Raw genomic sequence first — 25,532 nt, forward strand, 5'->3', positions numbered from 1 at the left:
TCGCCGCTAAATCACAGTTCAAAGAGTCAGTGGAGATTCATGAGGACTTGGTGGATCGTTTCCTCCTGGAACCCTCAAGACTCCAAACCTTCATAGGAGTGACTGGACAGGTGGTCCAGATTAGGGCCCTGCTCTTGCACCACGTCAGCCCTGATTGGTTTGATCATTAAAATGATACAAAATTATTTGGAAGATTAAACAGCCAAGTGGCTCTAAAATGCAAGCTAATCAGAAACTCAATACATAAGCACTTTTTTGCTTATCCCTCGCTGAGCGTCTTAACAGCTAACTGACCAGCTAAGTTGCTAACACGCCAGCCAACCGTTAACATGGAACGAAAAACCCTGATGTTGACAGCTGAGCCACTAACCTGCTGACAGCTAATTGTTAACATGGCACCAAACCACAGACACACCAGCTAACGGCTGAACATGCCAGCCTACTGCTAACCACAAATTTCTTAGGTAATTGTTAACACATATGTGAACGGGTAATGGCTAACATGCCAGCTAATCACAAACAAACTACTTAACCACTTACATTTTAGCTAACTGCTTGATTCCTAGCAGAGGGCTAGCATGCCATTTTAACAGCAAATATGCCAGCTAGATAGCTGGCATATTTGCTGGCATATTTTAACACACAAACCAGCTGTGAACAAGGAAACTATGTTGTGGACAGCTTAGCTGCTAACTTGCTGACAGTGTTAACAAACCACAGGCACACTAGCTAACTGCTTAACATACCAGCGAACTGCTAACCACTAAGTCATCGGGTAATTGTTGACACAAAAGCTAACGGATAATAGCGAGCATGCCAGCTAATCATTAGCACACCAGTCGGCCGCCAACACGTAGGCCAAACACTAGCATATCGGCTGAAAGCCGATCGCTGGCACAACAGCCAATCCCTAAGACACCGGCTAACAGTGAGTGGCTAACAGCCAGCTAATGGCTAACAGGCAGCGAACAGAGTATGACAGACGCTCCTCATCAGCAAGTTATTTATAGAGAGGCCGCTTTCCATCGGATCTGGGACTCGTCGGCTCTCGGACCCCCTGAAAGCCTCTCTTGCCTCCAGCTGGCCGCCGTCCCAGCAGCCCCAACACCCCTATTGCAGCCCCACCCCCGCCGGCTGGGGGGTCCAGATGCGGCCTAAAGCCCGGCGGGCAGTTTGACAAACCTCAGGATCCAGACAGAGACGCAGGCAGTGATTCACCCTGATTCACCCTCGTAAAAACACCTCCTTTTCTTCACTCGTGCCCCCAGAACAACCTGGATGGCTTCATTTGGTTTGACTTTACGAGTTGCCGTTTGCGTTTCCGCCGCCTCGCCTCTGCAAGGTTCCTGCCAGGTAGTGTGTGAGAGGAACCCTCGTTATAACCTTCTGATTGGGGGTCTGTCCCCGGATTGTTTTCCTCTGTAAAAACAAATTAAAAAAAGAATAAATAAAAATAACTTTCTTATCTTCCGAAAAAAAAAAACATATAATCAGTCATGTTGCAATTCTGCTAGATTTTAAGCCAGAATTAAACGGTATTACCATAGTAAGAATCTCATTTATGTTTTTCACCGTCAGGAAAATTTTGTATTAATTTAAATCAAAAAACACTGATCCATAATGAAAAAAAAAAAGCTTTATTTTAAGAACCAGTTCTGTGTTTTTCCAATCAGACTATCATGTCACAGTTTTTACAGTAATTATTTTTTTCCCACACAGATACAGGCAGATATCATAAATTTGTTTAGAACCATGTGATTACCACCCTGTTGACATGAAATGCGGAGCGCCGATTTCTCCCCAACCTCAAGAGAGCCATCGTAAAATTCCAAGATAATAATATAATTTTATAAAATTAAGAAATAATACCACTGCAGACGTTTCTGTTCCCGCTTCTTAACTCCTTCTCGGAATCGCGATTATTTTTAAATTCAGAAAAACAAAAGCTGATTTTTTTTTTTTTTTTCCTTCACAGTTAAAAGTTTCCAAAAATCCTGACACAATTGTCTCGTTACCGTGGAGCCTGCTCGGAGCGAAAGAACTAGGGTGTGATGGACCCCAGTTCAGCGGGGACTTGTCAGAACCGGTTCTTTGTCAGCCAGGAGCTGCAGAACCTGCACATCGGGACCGATCGGGTTTCCGTCCGAGGCGAGAGGGAAACCTGAGAAAGGAAGCCGAGTTTGTGGGGAGTCTTCTGGTAACCTCATCGGGAGGGGAGAGAGAGAGGGTCCCATTCAAGCCGCCGCCGACTTTTATGTAAAGCGTGTTTGGAATATTTTATTATTATCATTATTTATCCAGGGCATTAGTGGTTAGTGCTTCCGCCTCCCAGCGAGAAAGTCCCGGGTTGGATTCCCACTTTGGGGCCTTTCTGTGTGGAGTCTCCATATTCCCTCTGTGTCTGAGTCAGTGTTCCTTCGAGTTCTCCGGTTTCCTCCCACGGTACAAAAACATGCAAGAGGTTAATTGGTGACCCTAAACTGCCCAGACATGTGAATGGTTGGATGTCTATGAATGGCCCTGCAATGGACTGCTGAGCAGTCATTGATAATGATAATATCCACAAGGTTTCTTGTTTCTAGAGATCCTACCAAGCTTTAGGTTCCCCGAACCCAAGATTCTCTCCAAGTACACTTTTTAAAGCATATCTTTCCTGTCGAGAATGTGAAAAGTCGCCGGGTTTATCCTCGTTTTCACAGATTCGTCAGTCTCTGAATCTAATCAGGAAAAGATCCGAAACTTTGTCAGGACTATAAGATGTCCCTTCAGGCCCCACAGGCTCCTGTAGGCTCGCACAGGCGCTCTTTGGCTCCTTTACACCAACATAGGCCCCACAGGCAAGGTCATTTCTTACAGACCTATCAAAGGCCCTTGCAGGCCCAAAGGCCCCTATCGGCTCTCATAGGCCCCCACAGCCCCCTGTAGGCCCCTGTGGGCATGAACTCCTGCAGGCCTCTGTTGGCCCCACAGACTCCCTTAGGCACCCCTTGGTTCTTAGAGGCTTGCATAGGCTCCAACAGGCCCTTATAGACTCCTGCAGGTCCCTTTAGGCCCCTACTGAGCTCTCATAGGCTCCTACAAACGCCCACAGGCTCCAGCAGGCCGGGGTTGGCTCCTACAGGCCTTTGCAGACCCCCCAAAGACCCCTGTGGGCCTCACTAACCCTGTAGGCTCCTGTAGCTACCATAGACCCCTACATGCCTTCAAAGGCTCGAGCCCTGTAGGCTCCCACAGGCATTCACAAGCCCTCATAGGTGCCTCCAGGCTCTCATTGGCTCTTGAAGGCCCCTGCAGGCCCCTGCAGGGCCCTGTAGGCCCCACAGTCCCCTGCAGGCACCGTAGCTCCCTACAGGCCCTTGCCGCATCGCCCACGGACTCTAAATCCCCTCCCCTGGTGGCGGTGTCTCTCTTACATCACCACATTCATGTTTCTCACTCTGCTGGATTGATCGAATTACAGCCGCCTGTCATGGGGGAACGCAGCGGCGGCGGTGGTCCGCCGAACGCCGTCATATGACAGGAGGCTATTAAAAACATGAGGGTTAGCTGTGGGTAAAATCGCGGCATTATCTTGTCGTCTCCCACAGTGACCAGAAAGATGGCACTGTGTTTGAACCCGCCGAGGGCAATGTTTACTCCCACAGTGTTAATTATATTCTCACTGTTTTCTAGAGACTCTGGTACATTTTGCATGTGAAACGAGTGAATAATAATAATAGTAATAATAATAATTTAGAAGAATTCGCAAAGAAGCAAAATATATCGATGTTTTACACTCAACTAGCAAAGACATGCCAAAACTATGAGTTGTGTAATTTATTATTTTTCTTAAATGTAGGTAGTAAAGTGTACAGCCGCCCTGGAACTGGGCTTTACTGCATTTTCTCCCTCTCTCAGTATTCACAACAATTACAACAATTTCAGGCGCCATCAATCATCTCCACGCCGACGCCTGGAAAAAAAACGGGCCCAGCCGAGAAACCTCGGATCCTGCACGAAACGGCCCCGAGTATCCGATGTTTTATCAAGGTTACGATCCAGGTGTCTTTAGGATTAAGGCTCGGGTTTTACCTTCCCGTCCACTGGCTGCTGAAACTCTTAAGAAGTCGCACGTGACACATTTACTGTCCTGCTTTACGGCCGGCGGGCCGGCGGGCGTCGGGCCGGCGCCCAGAACACATCGCCTTTAACGTCCTCAATTATGTCCACATTAAACTGGCCTCGCTCCGTCTTGTCCAAGCGATTAAAACCTGAGACTGACGCTCGGTAAATAATAAACGCCTCTCGGCGGACGGGGGCGTCACTTCCTGCCGCCGCCGCCGGTCCCACTGACGTCCTCCCTGCGAGGAAGAAAGGCTCCCGTTCCTTCTCTCTTTCGCTGCAAAAATACAGAAATGAAAAAAAAAAATCTTCCTAATGTGGAAAATGTAGTGGCAGCGACGAGGCGAGCCGGAGCCCGGAAAAAAAACAGGAGCCGGTGAGGGTTTCGGCCAACGCCGCTGTGAGAATCTCACAAATCTCGCGCAAATCCGGTATGTTCTGATGCAGATGGGAAACCCTGAAGAGCAATGACATAAAGGTCAGCAAGTTAACTTACATTCAAAACAACTGATGGAAAAACTGTTTCCCAGGTTAAAGGTCACCCTGGTGACGGGTCCCCCATTGGTGAGTCCCCTAAAACCTAGACTCTTCCTCTGAAACATGAAGGTGTCGCACCTCTGAAATACTTTCATACTTCTCTGCAACAGGCGGTGATGGCAGCGGGTTCCCAAGGTGACGCTCTCGGCGCTACGCCTCATCTCCTCCACCAGGGGGCCCCAGGTAAAGGAGGCGTGTGTGTGTGTGTGTGTGTGTGTGTGTGTGTGTGTGTGTGTGTGTGTGTGTGTGTGTGTGTGTGTGTGTGTGTGTGTGAAATCATCCCAGCCCCCCCACCCTCCCCGAAGGCATTAGAGAACTTGTGTTCTGCTCAAGAACAGAACCTTCATGTCCTTGGAGGTGCTTAACGTGGTCTGGTTCCAGATTCATTCATTCCACGTCTCTGATTGGTCGGTTTCCCTGTTCCCCGTCTGGGTTTGACTAAATCTGGAATTTGGGTTTCAATCAAATCAAAAATGAAGTAGCCAAAAACCTGCTTTCATATTTTACAATCTGTTTACCCATTTACGCACACGTGTGTGTGTGTGTTTAAGACTAACTGTGTTACTCAGCATGTTTGTGTGTGTTACTCATGTGTGCGTGTGTGTGTGGTCAGTAATTGTTCCTCTGAACGTTCTCCATGCGGTAGCGCAGCCGGTCTGTGCGTCATGTGACCCGGTCCTGGAGCGAGTGTCCAATGGGCGAGGGGGAAAGGGGGCGGTGACGCGGGTCGGACGGAGGTTCCCCCTCTGTGCTCCATGTTTGTGGACTCTGACGGCTGAGTTTGGAAACAGAACTCGGGTGTTTATTAATAGAAGCAGCTTCTAAGTTTGGAGGCCGTATGACGTTCCATCGCCGGTTCCCCGGCGAGGAGCGAGGAGAAGAAACCACGACCCGTCTGCCTGCGGTGTCCCTCCGCCATGACTGTCAGCCTGCCGTGTTATTACACAATTATCCAATCAGGACGTCTGGCCCGGAGGGATTCCCCCCTCGGCCCCCCGCCTCGCTCTCACAGCTTTTTCAGCTTGGTCAGTCTGTCGACGCTCGGCTCGCCCCGGCCCTCCCCACACGCAGCCCCCCGCCTCAGTTCCAACATGGCGGGTCTGTAAACAAATCGCAGTGATGAAACATTGATTTAAAGAGGCGTCCTTGAGCGGCGCAGGATTCTCTGGGCCGTAGAGCCGCTGAAAAGACGTTTCGCTGCAGTCAGAGGTCAAGCTGGGGTCACGGCCGGCCCCGGATCCTCCGACCGCGGCCCCGCCGGCTCCGAAACGCCTTTCTGGATCCCTGCGGTCCAACGGACGCTGGCGGGTTTCTGTCCTGTTTGTGATGTTCCTTCGGGACGTTCTCTGTCCAGGTGATCTGGGTCAGAAACCCTGCATGCGGCAGGAAAACCCTGCAGGCCTTTGGTCTTCTCACTCAGAATCTGTATCTCGAGGCTTTTAAAAGTTTTCTTCAGTTGTTAGCACGTTTGCCAGAGTTGCTAACTGTTGGAATGGGATCTATGCGGCAGTGAAAGTAGCATTTTTTGTTTATATAACTTTAAAACCATCTCTGTATTTTCATAAATATCATTTTTTAGATTCAGAGCCTCGCAATTTTACTCTGATATTTTTCTTTGCCGATTCTTCTGTTGGCACGGGGCCGGGCTGGAGCCAATCCTAGCTGGGGGGCGGGGTTTAACCCCGGCGAATCAGCTGTCAATCACAGACATCCAACTGTTCACTCTCAATTTCAATGCCTGCTTTTGAACCGAAGTCATCCAACCGCTAGGTCCGAGCCTGGAACCTTCCTCTCGACCTCTGACCTTTGACCTTGTCAGCTCATGCCGTGAGAACTTCCAAGAGGCCACTGAAAAGCGTGATGAGCCCGCAGAGCTGGAGGTGAAGCGAGGAGATTCACAGTGGAACCTCCCTGCCATTCATCACATCACCGTGTCCATAAATCCTCCTTTAAGTGTGGCGGGGAAAAAAAAGTGGAAATTTGAACGTCTGCAGCTTCGTGACGAGCAGCCAAACATCATCATCAGAGCTGATGACTTTTTGTCAACTAATCTATTTTCTGAGGGTTTAAAATATCACTTTTCCTCGCGGAGTCTGGTTTTCATGGCCTGAGTATTTCTGGCAGCGCCGCCAGGACGCCTCAGCGCCAGCAGAACCCCCGTCCAAAACCAACGCAGCTCGTCTTGAATGCTTTTAATTCTCTGAATAACAGCGTCTGCAAATGCCGTGCTCTGTGTGCGTGTGTGTGTGTGTGCGTGTGTGTGGGTGTGTGTGTGTGTGGGTGTGTGTGCGTGCCGCGGATCCTTCCTCTAGATCAGGCTGTTGCTGCTGCTCTAGAACACACCAGCACTTTCCACGTGTTAAGGTGTCTCCACACGTCCCGGCGGGATCCGCCGTTCCAGCCGCGAGACGCCAGCGCCGCGCCGCCCTTTCCTGCTGGGTTAGGGTGACGCAGCGGCTGGCACCTGGACCGAGGGGTGGAGGGAGGGGAGGGGGGACATCTCGGACCCCTGAGGGGAGCCAGCCACATCCTACACTCTTAAACCAGCAGGTGTCAGTCATGGGATTCATCCAGTATGCATACACACACACACACACACACACACACACACACACACACACACACACATACACATATCATCAACAGCGCCCCCAGCCCACCCCCATCTGGCTTCCATTTTTTTATGAGTATTAGTGGTGTGACTACTATCAGTGCTTGTTTCCGGATCCAATGTGTGCGTTTTTGTGCTCTTACAATCTGAAAATTAATAGTTTGTTATAAATCCTAAATCCTCGCTTGACAGGTCTAGTTACAGTTACAGTTACAGTTAGTCCACGGTCTAAAACACATGCTAACCATTGATAACCCCTAGCCCCCCCATCTGGCTTCCATTTATTTTTATTATTAGTGATGCTTCTACTATCAGTGCTTATTTTATGATCATGTGTGTATGTGTGTGTGTGTGTGTGTGTGTGTGTGTGTGTGCTCTTACAATCTGAAAATTAATAGTTTGTTATAAATCCAGATTTCTCTCACCCAAACCCTCACTTGACAGATCTAGTTACAGTTGAAGTTACTCAACACTATCTCACACACACACACGCACACACACACACACACACACACACACACACACACACACACACACACACACACACACACACACACACACACACACACACACCATTGACAACCCCCAGCTCACCCCTATCTGGCTTCCATTTTTTATTATTAGTGCTGCTACTACTATCAGTGGTTGTTTCCTGATCCAATGTGTGTATGTGTGTGTGTGTGTGTGTGTGTGTGTGTATTCTTACAATCTGAAAAATTAATCAAGAGTTTGTTATAAATCCCAAATTCTCTGAACCAAACCCTCACTTGACAGATCTAATTACAGTTGCAGTTACTCTGCGCGATCTCACACACACACACACACACACACACACCATCATCAACCCCCAGCCCACCCCCATCTGGCTTACATTTTTTAAGATTATTAGAAGTGCTACTACTATCAGTGCTTGTTTCCTAATCCAGTGTGTGTGTATGTGTGTGTGTGTGTGTGTGTGCACGCGTGCACTCTCTGAAAACTAACAGTTAGTTATAAATCCAAATCTCTCACTTGACGGATATAGTTACAGTTTCAGATTCAGTTACTCCACCCTCTCACTCACACACACACACACACCGGTGCTCGATGCTGATGATGTCACAGATATCAGCAGGCGTGTGAACCTGGAGATCTCGGTGGAACCCCGAGGCTCGGAGATGAGCTCCCTCAGAAAAAAAAAATGTCTGCAGGCAGTAAAAATGTCAGGCTCTTGGCTCGGCGCTGACTTTCCGCCTCGCCAGGCAAATCAGACGCCGCTATAAATAAATCCCGGCGGTTAATTAATACCAGAGTGTCTCCGCACTTTCCATCCGCCGCCTCCGGTGTCGGGAGAGCGGCATCTTCGTCCCTCCGGGGCGGCGGTTGAGGCGCTCTCCTCCCAGGCGAGGTCACGGGACCCAAACACACCTCGGGGGCCCCCGGGTGTGTTTGGATCCAGCTTCCAGGGGACGGCGTCCCGAGTGGGTCGTCATGTGACAGCAAACCGCCGCTGACACACTCCGGCGGTGTTGGGTGTGACGATCAGACGGTCAAATAAACGCAGTGCCTTCGTTTCAGGACGTAGTAAATTTTTACGGTTTGAACTCATTCCTGCATGAGATCCAGAGGGACCAACCGTCCCGTCCGGGCCTTCTTGTTCGGACTTGATCGGGATCTGAGTTCTGAAGGTGCTTCTGATCCCCAGTAAGGACAGAGAGTTGTACTTGTAGATCGTCCAGACACTTGTCTTTTGGCGACTGTGAGTTTTCTTCTGTTCCTGGAGTTCCCTCCATCCTCACTGGGATAAAGTTCTTACTGTTTTGAAACAGGAACAGGAAGTAAGAGCCCGACGGGGGCCAGAGCGACACGTTTCCTCCTCGGTAATCTGTGAAAACAGGAGCGCCGTCCAGGGCTCCGCTCTTTTGAGAGGTTTAAGTCCCCGCAGAACGAGGAGTTTCCTTCGAGTCCAATAACGGATCAAACGGGAACAGAACATCTGGACTAAGAGAAAAACCCCCGACTGGCAACTGTGAGGCCTCAACTCCTCACCTTTCAAATGAAAACCGACTTAATCCCGGTTTGTTTCCCCGTCAAGACTGACATCGTTGATCGAACCCCAACGCGAACAGTTGGTCCAATTTAAAGGAACAACCAACAAGGACCGAACGTCTGTTCTCTCACGCCGTGGAAGCGAACGTTCGATCGTCGGAAAGACCGGTTCGTCCACAAACCGAACTCTTGACGATCTTTTCCATCTTCCAACAGACTCCATCTTTGTTTCCTCCCTGTCCTGGTGACGTCATCGCCGTTTGGGGAACGAAGAGCCGCTCAGCTCTTCTGCTCTTCATCAGGGAAGTAAGTGTCTTATTTTGAAGGAACCGTCCGACTCTTCTCTTTGATTCTTTCTGTTTCTTCTTCTTCTACCCCTTCAACTCTGCGGCCCATTTGAGGTTCCACGTCGTCTGATGCCACACGACGTTTAACTGCTCTGCGGGTTTCTTTTTTGTTTTTTTTTTTCTTCCTGTTGTTTTTTGCATTAAAGAAGTAGTTTCGGGGCGATTTTTTTTTTTTTTTTTCCTGAAGAGAAAGAATCAAACAACGCTCTTAAAGTAGAACCATATTGAGGCGTCAGACGAGTCGCTGACAGAGCGGATCAGGACGGTAATGGATGCTTGGTGACTCACGGGGGAAAAAATCGATTCTGGGAACAGAAGAAGAAGGAGAGGGCAGCGTCTTATTAATGCCACACACTCGCCCTGTGCCGGTTGGAGGGGTAAACATGTTTTCATTGTCAAGGAGATGAGGAAGAGGAGTCTGTCCGAGCAGCAGGAGGGACGGTTCTTTCCGAAGCGAACGATTCGTCAGTCTGATTTAAACGAGCCGCCGTGAAGTGTCTCCCGAACGCCGAGGAGACGTTTTTCATGAGGGAGCGAGACGGGGCTCAGTTCCGAGGAGCAGCGGGATGGAGAATGTTCGCGGTCGTTAAAGAAGACGAATTGCGTCGTTTAGGTTGCGCGTCCTGATATTTCATCTCCGCTCTTCGGGATAACGCGCCTGGTAATCGGGGTTTTCTTCGGAGTATCGTGAAAACGTCAAAAGTCCTCAAGATGAGCCACGTTCGGGTCCGCGCTCGGGGACGGGACCAGAACCTGGTCGGATCTGGTCCAAGCGTTCCAACGATGGGATTCACGTAAAAATGAGACAAAGTTTGGACGAAGTTTGAGGCCATCGGGTTTCAGAATCATCTCGAGAAGGAACCCTCGCCCTCAGCGAGTCTCACCAAGGACTTTGCCGTCCTTAGAGACCTTCTGTCCAGGTCCTCCACGCTTTCCTTCAATGCAGAACAACTTTGCACCCCTGGTTCCTTCTATGAACATTCTGCCACGCAGTTCCACCTCCTTTGAGTTTGAGTACTGATCCAATTTGTCGAGAAATCTCATATCGTCGTCCCGTAACCACTTCATTTCACCGGCTTTCACTGAGACAGTCTGTTCATCGGCCCCGTTTGAGGAGCACTGAACGAGTTCAGAGAAAAAAAAAAAAAGGATCGTGGAAGAGTCGCAGATGTGAAATCAGCCTCAGGCAGACGTTTTAATTAAAACAATAAAGTGGGATGGAGTCGGACTGTCGTCGCCCTCGAATGTCTTCACCTCGTCCTCCGATGTGGACGATGAGCGGAAGAACGCCTGACTGTGGTTCAGTAAAACAAATGAAGTTCTTCAGAGGCGACCGCCCCGCGGTTTCAGTAACTGTCGTCTGCTTCAGGGAACCTCGTAAAACAAAGGTAAATAAAAGGCAAACCGTGGGGGGGGAACGGTTCAAAGGAAGCCGAGGAAATGTTTAAGAATCAGAACCAGCAGCGTCACTTATTCATTTCAAAATTCATTCATTCATGATCTGTCGCTCCTTCTGCGCCCACAGGGCTGCGGGGGGGCTTGGGGACGATCCCAGCTGGAACCCCGCTTCTCATTGGGCGAGAAGCGTGGTTCGCCCCGGACGGCTCCATCACGGGGCCACTTATACAGCTACACAACTGTTCACACAGTCAACCCTGATCCAAATCAGGATAACTCTGAACTACCAACTAGGACCGTTTTGCATAACTTGAGTCCGATAAACTTTGTAAAGGCAGAATTGCCGCTTCGATCCGTCCATCCCGGTTTGCCTTTTATCAACGTTTTTTTTTTGTTTTCATGAAACCGCAGAGCCGTCGCCGCCGAAGAACTTCATTCGTTTCAACGGGGGCTCCTCCGCTCCCTGTCGGCAAACCGAGTACGAGGCGAGGCCGTGCCGCGCCACCGGGGGGCGACCACAGCCCGACTCCAACCCAGGAACCAAGCCGGTTCTGCGCGAAAACGTTTCGGCTGCGGCTGATTTTCCTGCCTCACATGTCGGCCGTAAACACGACGCTCGCACATGTGGAACCACTCGGGGTCCATTTTCATCCTCATGCAGCCTTTAAACGGAGCCATGTTTACTGGCTGCGTGAAACGGGGGGGCGGGGCGGCCCTTCCTTCTCTTCTTCATCACGTTAGTGCCGTGTCACCGTTTTTGGATTCTATCTTTAGTCCCCACGTTTTGATATTAACGGTGTCGGACGGCGGCCGGATGTTTAATTAGCAGCACTAATCCAATCGCATGGCTGAGTTACATCCTCGTTAGAGGACATTACACTCACGGCAACGCCGGACCTGAAGCTACTTCCTGTTGACACTCACACCTTACAGACTTTATTGATTTTTACAGTATTCGTGTTTTCGTGGTGTCTCCTTTGTACACATCCTGGTTTCTGTTGAGTCGTTTATCGCGTGAAGTCAAAATATCGAGGTTTTTCGACGTGATTCACTCCGTTGGTCCCGTCTCCGACATAGTTACGTAATTATTTTGAGAATCTCATTAGTTTATGATCCGTAAACAAAGGCTGTGACCGGACGGGGGCATCTGGGGAAGTGACGTTGTAATGACACACTAAAGAACATTGGGAAGGATAGAAGTAGTTAATTGGCCCCGACGTTGAACCCTAACAAGGCTGGTTTACTGATTTCAGAGGCACATCGTGTCCTTTCCGGGTCAGATTTACCAGGAACGAACTCAAGGCACGAACATTTCAATCGGTCTATCAAACACAATGAGGGGCAATCAGCAGATGTGTTAAAATTATACGTGGGTATATTTTCAATACTTGGAATGGTAGGGTTATAAATGGGTGATAGCACAGAATTAAATAACGTGGAAATAAAATACAAAATGACTTTAATTAGAGACTTACACTCATCTACTTCCACCTGACCCGCAGCCAATCATCTGACCCGCAGCCAACCATCTGACCTACAGCCAATCATCTGCCTCGATCGAACCTCCTCAGAAGAAAGGTTATGGAATAGTAAATCTAAATCGGGTGGTAATGTGATGTTGGCTTGATTGCAAAAATTATAATCTATATCGGGACAAAAACGCCACTTTATATTTCAAAATATGACATTGGAGAATGAAGGATATATATATATATATATATATATATATATATATATATATATATATATATATATATGTGTGTGTAATTCAACACACTTTAAGCAGAGCAGTGATAATCTTCCTGGTTTCAAGTCACATGACTTGAGCGGTTGCCTGGATACAGGTAGTGAACAAATGATGGGACCCCCGGTTCCAATAAGACCCAATAAGGATGTTTTAAATGAACGAGATAGATTGGTAGTAGAGAAATCCTTAATCGGCCAGTCGAAAGGCCAGGGTTCGAGCCGCCACGGCTTTCAGGAAGTGGATTGTTGTCGTGGGTCACACGTCAGAGCTTTGTCGTCCTCCTCCTGCAGCAGAAAATACACGCTCCTCTTTTGTGTGTCTAATTCGGGCTCAGAAAGGCCAAATCGGGCATCTGCTATTTCGGCCTCTGGATCCCAAAGCGTCCCGTGGAAAGAAGCGAGGGTTTCCCTGGAAAGACGATTGTGGGTGAAAGTTGACGGCCGGCGGCGGCGGCGGCGTGAGTCACTTTACTCCACCGAGGCCGGCAGGCATGTGTGACATTCAAAGGTCGCTGGTTCGAGTCCAAAGGGGGGAAAGTCGCAAGTGGTTTGGGAGTCAGCCGGCGGTTTGCGTGGCGAGATTAACCCCCGCCGGACGCTTACGTTTTTAGAGCTATCAAACCTAGCGTGATAACATCATTTGACATTGATTGACGCCTGGCAGACGTAGCTGCGGGGCTAGCGTGCTAATCGGGCCATCAATGAGATCCACCCGTACAGTAGCATCGGCGTGATTTTTTTTTTTTTTTCTTTGGGTTCGGGATTCCTCGGCCCAATCCGGCTCGGTTCGTCACGTCTGGTCACGGGAAGGCTCGGAATGCCGCGGGACCTCGCCTAGAACCCAAACCGCATCCCTCCCGCCGACAGAAGCGGCCTCAGACCAGAGCTGGAAAAACTGCAGCCGCTCAGATTAGCAGGGAAGCTACGCAAGCAGGGGCGGGCACGACCCACTAAACCGCTACTACCGTGTTTTGGGTTTTTCTCCTCGGGTCAGTCAGACTTGGGCGGAGGAGGAGGGGGGGGGGGATCCACACACTAGAATTAAAAAGAGACACAAACAAGAGAATCTGGAGGCTGGAATGAAAACATAGCGAGGTTGTAAACCAGCAAAGTTGAGGGATCAGTGACGCGCAACTCCACACACACACACACACACACACACACACACACACACACACACACACAGACACGACAACATGCGTCGTCAGCCACGGCTGCCTTCCCTGTGCAGGATGGGGGGGCGGTTGATCCGCCGCTGCCACCACCATGCTGGTGACCAGCTGCTGATGTCAGAGGCGGGGGGTTATAAAGAGGCCAGGAGGCTCCAGCGAGAAGCAAAGTGCAGCCGGTTCCTCGGAGGATCTGTGTTCTCTGCTCTGGATACTTTGTCGACGGGGGAGTCCAGGAAGGGTGAGTGAACGCAGAACTCGGCAGGAGAACCCGTTTTTTTTTTTTTTTTTACCTGCAAACATCCACTTTTTAAACTGCAAAACTACTCTTTCCACATGTAACGGTTTTATTTCTGCGTTTCTGTAAAATGAAAAATTCCTTTTTTTTTCTCTGATTTCATTGAAGGTGATGTTTGTGTTCCCAATTGGAACTTTTTATTTTTATTTGAAAAAAAATAATAATAATATTGAGAATAAATCATCAGTGAATGGTGAAATAATCCATATCTGACTGATGATATCAAATCACAACCAAACCTTTGATCCATTTTTATTCTGAGACTCTGAATGAATGAATGAATGAATGAATTTTACCAGATGTTTCAAATATGTTTTATTTGATATTTATATTGATGAAGGATTTTTAAAATAAGAACAACATATAAGTCAAAGTTAAATGTCTCCTCTCGACCCCACTCTCATCGCCACTTTTTAATTATTATTATTATTTCACTTTTTGAAATCAGAATTTAAATTCTCTCTGTAAAAAAATCGGTAGCAGAAGACTACATGATTCGTCGGTCTTCTGGTCCAGACCTCCTCTCCCACCGGGTCCAGGTGGATCTTGAACCTGCGTGTTCGGTTCCTTTGCGGGCTTCCCGTCCGTAAAGATTCTTTTACACCATTTCTCCTGGCGATTCCCTCCTACATATGTTTTTTTTTTATTTACAAGTGATATCACATCACGGCAACAAGGTGAGATTCCCACGGTGGAGGTTTCTTTGTGGATCCTCCATGTGCGGGGGTTCCTCATGGTTCTCCGGGTTCCTCCCACAGAACCTAAAACACAGGAGGTTAATTGGAGACCCTATATTGTCTAGATGTGTGAAGGTCTGTATGTGTATGGTGACTGGTCCAGGATGAACCAATCACGGCTGGGATAGGCTCCGGGCCCCCACGTGATTGGTCCCCCCCAAGCAGGACAAGCCGTCTAGATGGCGAATGAATGAATGAATGTTATTTCCCTGTCTGCGTGACAACTGCGAGTGAGATGTTGACAAAGAGACATTCTGGCATCGGGTTCTTGGACCCACATCTCCAGCGTGTCATGGCAGGATCTCCTTGAGATTCGTGTCTGGATCTCATTGAACGCGGCTGCTTTCCCAAAATCGTCCTGATGGGATGTCGGGTCCATGATTGACGCATCAGTAGATCAGTTTTCCCCTTGTTTTCTTGTGCCACACAGGAGATGCCTTGGAATGAATTGCGTTTTTTGATCTAGTCTTAATCTATCATTATTTAGCGCCGGTTCAAGATGGATTTTTAATTAGTTTAGTTTGGAACCCCCTCCTCCCCCCATCATCTCCCCCAGCGAGCAGCGGTGATTCACCGCCGCCGCTGCCGTCGTCAGTTTTGCCGCTGCTGTCAAACCCCCCCGCCCCCGAAAAAAGTCCCCGGTGTCAAATGTCTGCGCGCCTCATCCAGCTCGTCAAATCGCACGTCCAAACCGCCCGCCGCGCGTCTCGCCGTTGGCGACCACAATCAGCTGTAATTGACGGGGGGCGGGGTGGCGAGCGGGGCAACGCCCAGCCGGCGTCATCGGAGGCGGGAGGGAACGGGGGTTTGAACCCACGTGTGATCGATGAGCAGTCTGATGGACCAGGAGACCTCCAGAGATCACACATCATTTTGGCAAATTCAGATAAAGGAGGAAGTCGATCCATCAGGGATCAATTTATTACCAAAAAAAAACAGCCAATCAGGACCCGACCCAGCGATCAATACCAGTCCAATGAATCCATTACCGACAGCCGGCCACCTATTAACGGCGAGCTCCGTGGCGTCCGTCCATTATCCCAGCTCCTAATTGCTCATTCACACCTTCAGCGTGCAGTCGCCATGTCAACGGATAACAACCTCATTGTTGTTGTTGGATGTGATGGTTTTCCCGTCATATGAACTCTGGATGATCAGAACCAGCTTGGATATAAACTCCCCTCCTCATCCTCCCCTTCTTCTTCTCCTTCTTCTCCAATGTGGTGCATCACTCGGTCCAGCAGCTCGATGACATCACGGAGTGAACAGGGCTCTGATTGGCCGGTTTACTGTTGTTGTTTTTCTCGCACGAAGTTATTCGTTGATTTGATCCGAACCTGAAGTCAGTTGCAAATTCCTAATCTGACAGATTATTTGCCTGATCGTCATTTCCTGCGAGTGTAGCATGAATTGCGGCTAACAGCTACACGCTATAAACTAACAGCCTGCCGACGCATGCTCGGTTAGCATTTGGGTTTCGTTTTTCAATTAATCGATTTAATGGTTTCACCACATTTCTATTTTCCTATTGAGTTCTTTCATCATTGATGAGGGCATTTTTCGGTTCCATTCGATTGATTGACTGGTGATCGGGTGCAGGCCGCGCACATGTGTGTGTGTGTGGGATCTGGCGGCAAACACAGGGTGTCTTTGTGAGAAGTTTTCAGATGGAGGTGTGTGTGTGTGGGTGTGTAGATTAAAAGTGGACGTTTGTTTTGTGCATGGGGAGCCGCTGCCAACACGCCGCAATTTTCTATGAATCTGAAACAGCTTTCCTGGCGGGGACCCCACACGCCGCCGCCGCTGCCAGGAAATCCCCCCCCCCCCCCCCTCCCGACCTGTTTACGTGCAGGTAGCCGCTCGGCGGTGCGCATGAGGTCGTTCTTTCCAGTCGGACCGGGAGGCAGAGGGACGCCGGCAGGTAGCGGGTTCCCGGCGCTCCGACACCCCTCCTTTTGTTCTCCGGCGCTGCCCGGACTTTATGTTCCTGAACGGCGTCCAGGCGGAGAACCTCATAAAGAACCGAGGAACTCGACTAATTTGACTTCTTGACTGGAGCCGCGATTCTTCTCTGGCACTCACCTTCCTCTTTATTGAAGGCGAACTGAGGAAACAATGGCTTCAGTTTGTCATCCAGGACCAAAGGAGAAAGCGGGGGGGGGCATCAGGCTGCACTTTAAAAAAATGAAATAATGAGACCAGTGTGTGTTTGAATGTCGTGACCTTTACAGTCGACGCTGCTTTTGGATGGAAACATGTCAAGGACGCGGCGAATGTGAAGAGATACTTGAGTCCATGCAAACACACATGCACAACGACCACACATGTAGATGCACATACATACATACATACATACATATATCCACATATACACATGCATATAGATGTTCATACAGTCACATGCAAATATACACACACACACACACACACACACACACACACACACACACACATGTACATACATGCACATACACATGCATATAGATGTCCATACAGTCACATGCAAATATATACACACACACACATGTACATACATGCACATACACATGCATATAGATGTACATACATTCACATGCAAATATGCACACACATACACATACATACACACATGCATATAGATGTACATATATTCACATGCAAACATGCACTTATGCACACACACACACAGACATACATGCACATATACACATGCATATAGATGTACATACATTCACATGCAAACATGCATGCGCTCACACACACACATGCATAAAGATGTACAGACATTCACAAGGCACACATACTCTCACACATGCACATATATTCACACGCAAACATGCACACTCACATTCACATACATGTATACACACACACACACACACACATATATATATATATATATATATATATATATATATATATATATATATATATATGTATGCGCACTCATACATACATGAACACACGTATCTCGGTCCACATACACGCGCTTGTGCACACACAGGTACAACCATATTTTCACACACATACACATGTAAAACTACACATACATGCACAAACATACACAAATGCATCTAGATCCATGTGTACACTTGCGCACACACACAGGTATGCACATACGTTCACACATATACAAATATGAAAATGCACACATGTATACGCATACACCCACACATGCAAATGCATTTACACATACAAATACACACACATACACATTGATGCAGATGCACACATTCATATAGATGCACGTACATAAATGCACATACACATTCAAACACACACTCACTCAGACACACACACCTCATCTGAGAACTGATGTTTTTCCAACATGGCCGACAAGGCGCGTGATTGGAGGGTGCAGGGGTCGGTGTCTGTTAGCAGCATCACACCTTCTCACACCTTCTCTGGGCGGCGCCCAGACAGGTCGGCTCGTCGGATGTCAATGTTGCCAGGACAACAATGTTGGCCGTCACATGTCAACATGTCTCATCTGTTCGGCCGCACGATGGACCGCGTTCGCCTCGTGATGCAGTACTTTCTGTGTAGAAGTACTTCTGAACATGTGCACCGATGTTTGCTATCATTGACATGCTAGCATATGTGGTGTAAAAGTGTAGTTGGCCTTGGTCATCAGTTAGCTTGTTACGCTGTTGTTTGTTGGTTAGTGAATTAACGCATCGCAAATCCACATTGTAATTTTGCTTTTCGCTTGCTCGTCCGTTTATCGACGTTTGATTGGACGAGGGTTGTGAGGTCATGTGACTTCAATTAGACGCTCCAGCCAGGTCCTTCCCGGAGGTCGACTGATTTACAGGGACCGCCGTTCGTCCTCTCAGACTGCTGCAGTTTTACACCTCGGGCCTCCGCAGGCCTCGGCTCTCCTGAACGCCGACTTCTTCTCCGCGGAGGTTCGTTCCCGAAAGCGCCAGGTCGTCACGGCGACCGACTCCCGGTCGGCTTCGCCAAACCTGAAAAATTCTCGCGTCCGCTGTAAATCTCCGTGTGTGAAATGTAGATGTCACATGACTGTGTAAACATTTTTCCCCACAAATGAGTGCCACCCCGCAGAGATAAGTGTGTATGTGTGTGCAAGTGTGTGTATAATGCAACCGTGTGTGTGTGTGTGTGTGTGTGTGTGTGTGTGTGTGTGTGTGTGTGTGTGTGTGTGTGTGTTCTCTCTGGGTCTGGTTTGAATTGTGCGACAGCTGGAACACATTGCTGATATTTCAACATGTGTCAGTCAGATTGTGTGTGTGTGTGTATGTGTGTGTGTGTGTGTGCGTGCATGGGGGAGTTCAGGGCTGGGGTTCCCAAAGTGTGGTCCTGGGCTGGGCGGGGGGGTTGGAGGATTGTGGAGGGGGATTGAGGGTTTTGGGGAGTCACAAGATTCACAAAACAAACAGAAAAACACAAAGTTTATGACAAATTACTTTTATTACTTTGAGATTCTTTCTCGCCCCGTTGATGTAAAAACGCTGTAAAGCCCTGGGAGGCGGTGGGAAAGCTGCACCAGGTCCCTCCGGCCGTTTCACTGAAACCAGCTCGACATTTAGCCGTACAGACATTTTCTGCTTCGTTTGCACGAAATCAGCCAAAGACCCGCGGAGGTGAAGCTGACCTGGTCAGCGCAGAAGGTCACCGGACAGCGGGGCAAACTTTAAATCATCCAAAGTTTTTATTTTTTTAGCTTGAAACATCAGCAGAACCTTCACTCTGTTCCTTTTGCTGCCAGAAATCAAGCTTATTATTGATTATCTGTCAACTCAATCAGCAAAGAGTTGGACCAATTTATTTATTTGGTGTAATTTTGCCGAAGAAAAAAAAAAAAAAGCAAAGCAGTCCATTCATGTTGTTTTGGTCTCCCTCGACCTCCGTACATGAAAACTGCGGTTTTATTTTCTCCTCCAAACCTGGAAACAATCAGATAGAAAACATTTTGGTGTGTTTATCCCAAAAGTTTTATTTTGAAATCATTATCTGTTTTACTTTGAAAAGAGCTTCTTCTCGGGACCCGAGAATCTGAAAAATCTCCCGTCTGGACAGTCGGGTCGGACTTTGTCCTCCGTGCACCTCCCAGCTGTGCTGCTCGGGCGCCACCTTCCTGCCGCCTCCTGCTTACTTTTCGCGGGGCCGCCGTCCTCCTCCTCCTCGTCCCCGGAGCCCCTCCTCTCTGCTCCCCCCCTCCGCCTCCCCTCTGACCTGCACTCCGCGAGCGGCGCCGCTTCCCCTTCAGAACGACCTGCAGCCGCCGCCGCAGCAGCAGCAGCAACACGTCCTCACCTGGACGCCGGGACACCTGGAGGCCTCGGAATCCTGGAGACGCCCGGAGAACCCTGGAGGGCCGGACTGCTCCCCGCGGATCTCAGTGGATTTTTCTTCTTTTGTGGTTTTTTATTTCTCCACCTGGATTTAACGCCCGAAGTCGAGCGAAATAATCGGACACGCCGGCGAGTTCCTTTTTTTTTTTTTTTTTTTTTTCCCGGACAGACGTGTGAGTTTTCTGCGTGTGTGTGTGTGCGTGTCGGGATGCGGCGGACGGGCGCGGCGGCCGCTTGCTGACGCCTGTGTTTGCTTGTCTGCTTGTTCGCAGAGGCGGCAGGATGTTGTCGTCCCGGACGCTCGTCCAGCGCTGGTGCTTCGCCCTCGTCCTCATCTGCTCGCCGCAGCCCCGCGACGGCCGCACGCTGGACGCCGTCAGCGGCAGAATGTGAGTGCTACCTCGCCCACCTGTGTGTATGTGTGTGTGTGTGAGAGCGTGTGTGTATGTGTGTCAGCAGCTACTGGAGGTCCCATCCTGGGGGTCGGGACCTCCCAGGGGGTCGCTAGAGATGACTTTCAGTGAAGTAAAGCCTGGCCTGTATGGGCGTCCAAAAGTGAAGAGGAGGGTGTGGAAAACAGTGAGGGAGTTTTTTATTTCTCTATCGCCGCAAAAATCCAAACAGAATAAAATTTCAAAGTTAAAAAATAAACAAATTCCAGGTTTCGACGAAGAAATACAGCTTTGGGAAAAATTCGAGACGGAGGTTCTACCTCCTCCTCCTCCTCCTCGTCTTTCTCCTCGCGGTTCCTCCCGTCTCCGGTCGCTCTGGGAAATTCCTAAAAATTTGTTTCCCGATGCAAAAAAAAAAAAAAAAAAAAGTCTTCTCCTCCTCACCCTGCGCTCGCCGCCGAGTCCAGACCACGTGAGAAAAAGTCGAGGGGAAGTGAGTCCGGAATCGGGTAACGTTTTAGACGAAGGCGAGGTGATGATGAGGGTCTGAGCTTCGACGGCAGGACTGGAGCGGCGAAGCCGCGGGACCCAAACCTGGGTTTTTATTGGCCTGCCGAAGGGCGATGGGCGGTCGACGGACGGTCGTGACGTTGAAAGCGGCGAATCGTTTCGGACGCGTGAACTTCCTGTTTCCCCTTTGAGCTTGCTTTTCGATCTTTGATGTTGCCGAGGGAAACGTGTCGCGACCCGGTCTCTCCGTGGCCCCCCGGGGGTCCGAGGGCCGGCCGTTGAAAGAAAATACCGTCGGAGGAAACACACCGCGTCAGGAGGCTGAGAAGAAAACTGTAGTTTAGTAATCCGTAGTCTATCATCAATCAAGGATCAATAGGCGGAAATGTTTCTCGGTGATGTTCGGTGGTTCTCCGGCGGAGTTAAAAACAGAGGGTTCGTCGCGTCGTTGCGTCTTCGTGCACGCGCATGTTTGAGGGCGGAGTCTGGGACGGGTGATGTCGGTCAACCGAAGCGGCGATAATGGGTTTAATGGTGAAGTGATTCTGCACCTTGACGGGTCAGAGGTCAGGGGCCACCCTGCATGAATGTCATGCTGGAAATTTAGGGAGAAACTTTGACTTTTTTCCTCCGGCCCTCCTGCCTCCCCCTTCCTGCTTCCTCCTCCTGCTGCCCTGCTCCTCCCCTGAGGTTCTCCCTCCTCAGAACCCTCTGGACCTCAGGTGGTTTTTGGCCTGAGCGCCGGCTCCGGCCTGTTAGCATGCTCCGTCTCCTCCGGCGTTCTCGGCGTTCCCAGGCCCCGCTGTGTTTTCCTAAGAGTCAGAACTCTGGGTAACGCGATCCCGGTGCCGGAGGGGAGCCGTACCGTCGGGCGGGGAACCCGAGCCGGGTCTCGGCTCCCGTCTTGAGACCAGAACCTGAGAAACTCTGCTTCTGGAGACGGGGGTTCAAGCAGCAGGTTGGGTAGACGGCGCCCCCTTGTGGCCGCCTCCAGCTGTAGCGGGGCGGGGGCGGAGCCAGGCCCCGTTCCAGGGGCTCGAGAGTTTTTGTGTGTTTTGTTTCGCTTGCCAACATGCTCTCCTCACGTCTCCATATGCAGCCGTTTCTGCACGCTGCCGGACGCGGAGCTTCAAAGCTCAGCAGTCAGAGCTGTCAGTCTTATAAACCAAGGGTCATGAGATAGATCCTGTGTGTGTGTGTGTGTGTGTGTGTGTGTGTGTGTGCCCACAGTCTCTGATTTGTTGTTGTTGTTGTTCCAGGCGCCGCTCGGTGACCCACGCCCAGCTGATGCACGATAAAGGCCGCTCAATGCAGGACTTCAAGCGTCGGCTGTGGCTGCAGGAGCTTCTGCACGAGGTCCACACGGCCGAGATACGCGACCTGCAGCTCCGACCCCCAGGTGGCGCCGCCGCCGCCGGGGGGAATGGCGGCGTTGGCGGTGCCGCCGCCGCGGCTCCGCCCCCAAGTACTGGCCTGGGGATGAACCTGAGCACCACCGGCAGCACCCTGCACTCCAAACCCCCGGGAGGAACCAAGAACCTGCCGGTGGGCTTCGGGCCCGAGGAGGAGGAGGGAACCAACCTGCCACAAGAGACCCACAAGTCGCAGACGTACAAGGACGGCGCGCTGAAGGCGTCCGTCAAGAAGAAGAAGAAGGCTCGCTCCCGGAGGCGGGACGGCGAGAAGAGGAAGAGGAGAGCGCGTTCGGCGGCACGGACGCACGACGCCGAGCCCGGCAGCGGCTTCCACCTGGAGTGGACGTCTCTGCTGGGCCTGCAGGGGGCGCTGCTGTGACACTGTCAGGCTCTGACAAAGGTGAGGCCACCTGTCTCTCACACACACACACACACACACACACACACACTTTGAAACGGCGTGGAGCTGACCTTGTGCCGCCTGTGCTTTCAGGACCCTCTGGATGGCGCTCTGGACCCCTGAACTGCAGTTCAGCGGATTGTTTGGATATTTATTGTGTAAATAATCTGGAAAAGGCAGATTAAATATTTGATGCTCCGTGACGCAGCAGAATCTTTGTGAATCCTCGCTTTTTGGTTTCTTTTTTTTTTTAAATCCCAGTTATGTCAGATGGTCTGTTTTTTTTTTTTATGTCGCGGTAATTTATTTTGTCCGAATGGTGTATTTATTTTGTAAAATGTATCGAGGTGCTGCTGACCTTCTATATTTTTGTACCATAATGCACTTTAGATATATAAATATAAATATATATACCATTAGTTTCTTTTGTGTTCCATTCAAATGAAGAGAAAACAGGAAGAACCCAGTTTGTTATTCGCTCCGTCCACTTGTGTGTTTGTGTGTGTGTGTGTGTGTGTGTGTGTGCGTGTGTGCGTGTGTGTGTGTGTGTGTGTGTGTGTGAGTGAGTGAGTGGGTGAGTGAGTGAGTGAGTGAGTGAGTGAGTGAGTGAGTGAGTGAGTGAGTGTGTATGCATGTGTGTGTCTCTGCTCTGTCTGTAAATACCACCTGGCTGGATTGTTGTTGCACTGAGATGAAACTGAAGGGATTAAAACTTTGACAGAAGGTTCTGGACTCCGACTCTCCTTCATCCACGCTCTGGATCATCAATTTCCTGTCAGTCAATCAATAAGGATCGATCAATAAGGATATAAGCAATAAATGGTGTAAAATCTCACAATAAATTGTGATCCGATCAAAACTCAACAGACTGTTAAATAATAAATCTATGAACCTGATCAATTCTCAGAATGTGATCAGTTATTATGTCACTGATGATGTCACCAATCAATGTCTGGGTGGGTCTTCCTATGTGAGTTGTGATTGGCTGTCAGCTGAGGCCCCGCCTCCTGCAGCAGGCCAGAAGCTGCAGCAGGTGGCGCTAACAAACTGTCACACCTGAGAGAAAGGCTGCAAAAACACCTGGTTGGAGTTGGCAGGACACACACACACACACACACACACACACGCACACACACACGCACACACACACACACACACACAGTTTGGTCTCTGAAAATCTTTGGGAACTTCAAGCAAAAACGAAGGAGTCTGAAGAGATGTTAAAATCGGAAAGCGAGGAAGTTACGGGAATAGACGAGAAAAAACGAGAAAAGACGTGAATAATGTCGAGTTGAAATTCAAAATATCAAAACTGCTGAAATCCCAGTTTTTGACTGCAGTGTCACCGTGTGGCCGCTAGATGGCGCCCAGAAGCACCTGTGGGAGAAATCCATCCATCTTCCAAGCAGCCTGGCTAATGGGAAACAGTACATACACAAACACACACACACACACAACACACACACACACACACACACACACACTGACTGATCATACCTGACACTTATGATGGAGATTATTTTTAAAGAATGACAAAATTAAGACACATTTCACTCTTTCAGTGAGTGTTTTGTGTGTGTGTGAGTGTGTGTGTCTGTATACGGGTGTGGGTTTTCTCTATGTGAGTGAGAACAACTGTGGGTTTTAAGCGTGTGTGTGTGTGTGTGTGTGTGTTTGTCTTGTGTGGGTTTTCAGTGTGTATGTCTTGTTGGATCTTGTGTGGGTTTTCTGTGTGTGTGAGAGAGAGAGAACCGGTGAGTGGGTTTTCTGTGTGGGTTTTTCATTGTGTGTGTGTTGTGCGGTTTTTCAGTGCGTGTCATTAGTTGCGTGTTTTCAGCGTTTGTAGAAGTAATGAAGTCTTTAAACCAGTTTCCTGCTCTATGGCGCCCCCTAGCGGCCAGTGTCTGCAGCGTGCGTTGCAAGAAGGTCCGTTCAAGCGTCTCCTCCGTGCGTGAGTGCGGGCGACCGTGCGTGTGTTGACCCGCATCACCTTCCCGCCCCCCTCGCCAGATCGTCCCTAATCTTTTGATCTGCAGAGGAAACTAATCCTGGCTGCGATTTATTTAGAATGAGAGAAAAATACAACCAATTAGCGACGTATACGCAAGGATGGGGCTGCGCACGCAGAAAAACACACACACGCGTACACTTTTTTGGGGGGATAATACTTCATTTATTTTTATTTTTTATTTCGCTTTTTTTGATAAATACAATAAAAAAAATAAAGTTTATCTCTCCATCTTCCTACAACCGTGACACATTCTTCACGTGGTAACCTGTTGACGCGGTCACGTGGTCAGGTGACGACATAAATTCTTGCCGTTTTTATTTCCCCGCTCAAAATCCAACAGTTTTATTCTTTGAGGGGAAAACCCGCATACGTTAAAAAATATTTTATAAAATAACAAAAATTAAAAAAAAAAACAAAACAAAAAACCGACCGGCTTCTGTACTCGCACCTGTGTGATCACGTGACCGCCGGATGTCGGTCATCGGACGTGGAGGAGGAGGAGCGTGTGCGTGTGCGTGTGCGTGAAAGAGAGAAA

General features: G+C 49.3%; 1 protein-coding gene across 3 annotated transcripts; it reads left to right on the forward strand.

Annotated features, from left to right (window-relative positions):
- Positions 1-9,496: 9,496 nt before the first annotated feature.
- pthlha (parathyroid hormone-like hormone a) lies at positions 9,497-23,697 on the forward strand. Of its 3 annotated transcripts, none has more exons than XM_086146115.1 (4): positions 9,497-9,583; positions 20,542-20,658; positions 22,431-22,986; positions 23,080-23,697. In XM_086146115.1, exons 2-3 carry the CDS (start codon positions 20,552-20,554, stop codon positions 22,963-22,965), a joined length of 642 nt encoding a protein of 213 aa, XP_086002241.1. In that variant the 5' UTR covers positions 9,497-9,583; positions 20,542-20,551; the 3' UTR covers positions 22,966-22,986; positions 23,080-23,697. The 3 variants fall into 3 exon arrangements, with proteins under 3 accessions (XP_086002241.1, XP_086002240.1, XP_086002239.1); XM_086146114.1 differs by lacking the exon at positions 9,497-9,583 and adding an exon at positions 14,088-14,178; XM_086146113.1 differs by lacking the exon at positions 9,497-9,583 and adding an exon at positions 20,431-20,442.
- Positions 23,698-25,532: the final 1,835 nt, after the last annotated feature.

The sequence above is a fragment of the Fistularia commersonii genome, chromosome 5 (genome assembly GCF_037954325.1).
Source record: "Fistularia commersonii isolate RoL2024-O1a breed Wild chromosome 5, RoL_Fcom_v1.0, whole genome shotgun sequence".
NCBI lineage: Eukaryota > Metazoa > Chordata > Actinopteri > Syngnathiformes > Fistulariidae > Fistularia > Fistularia commersonii.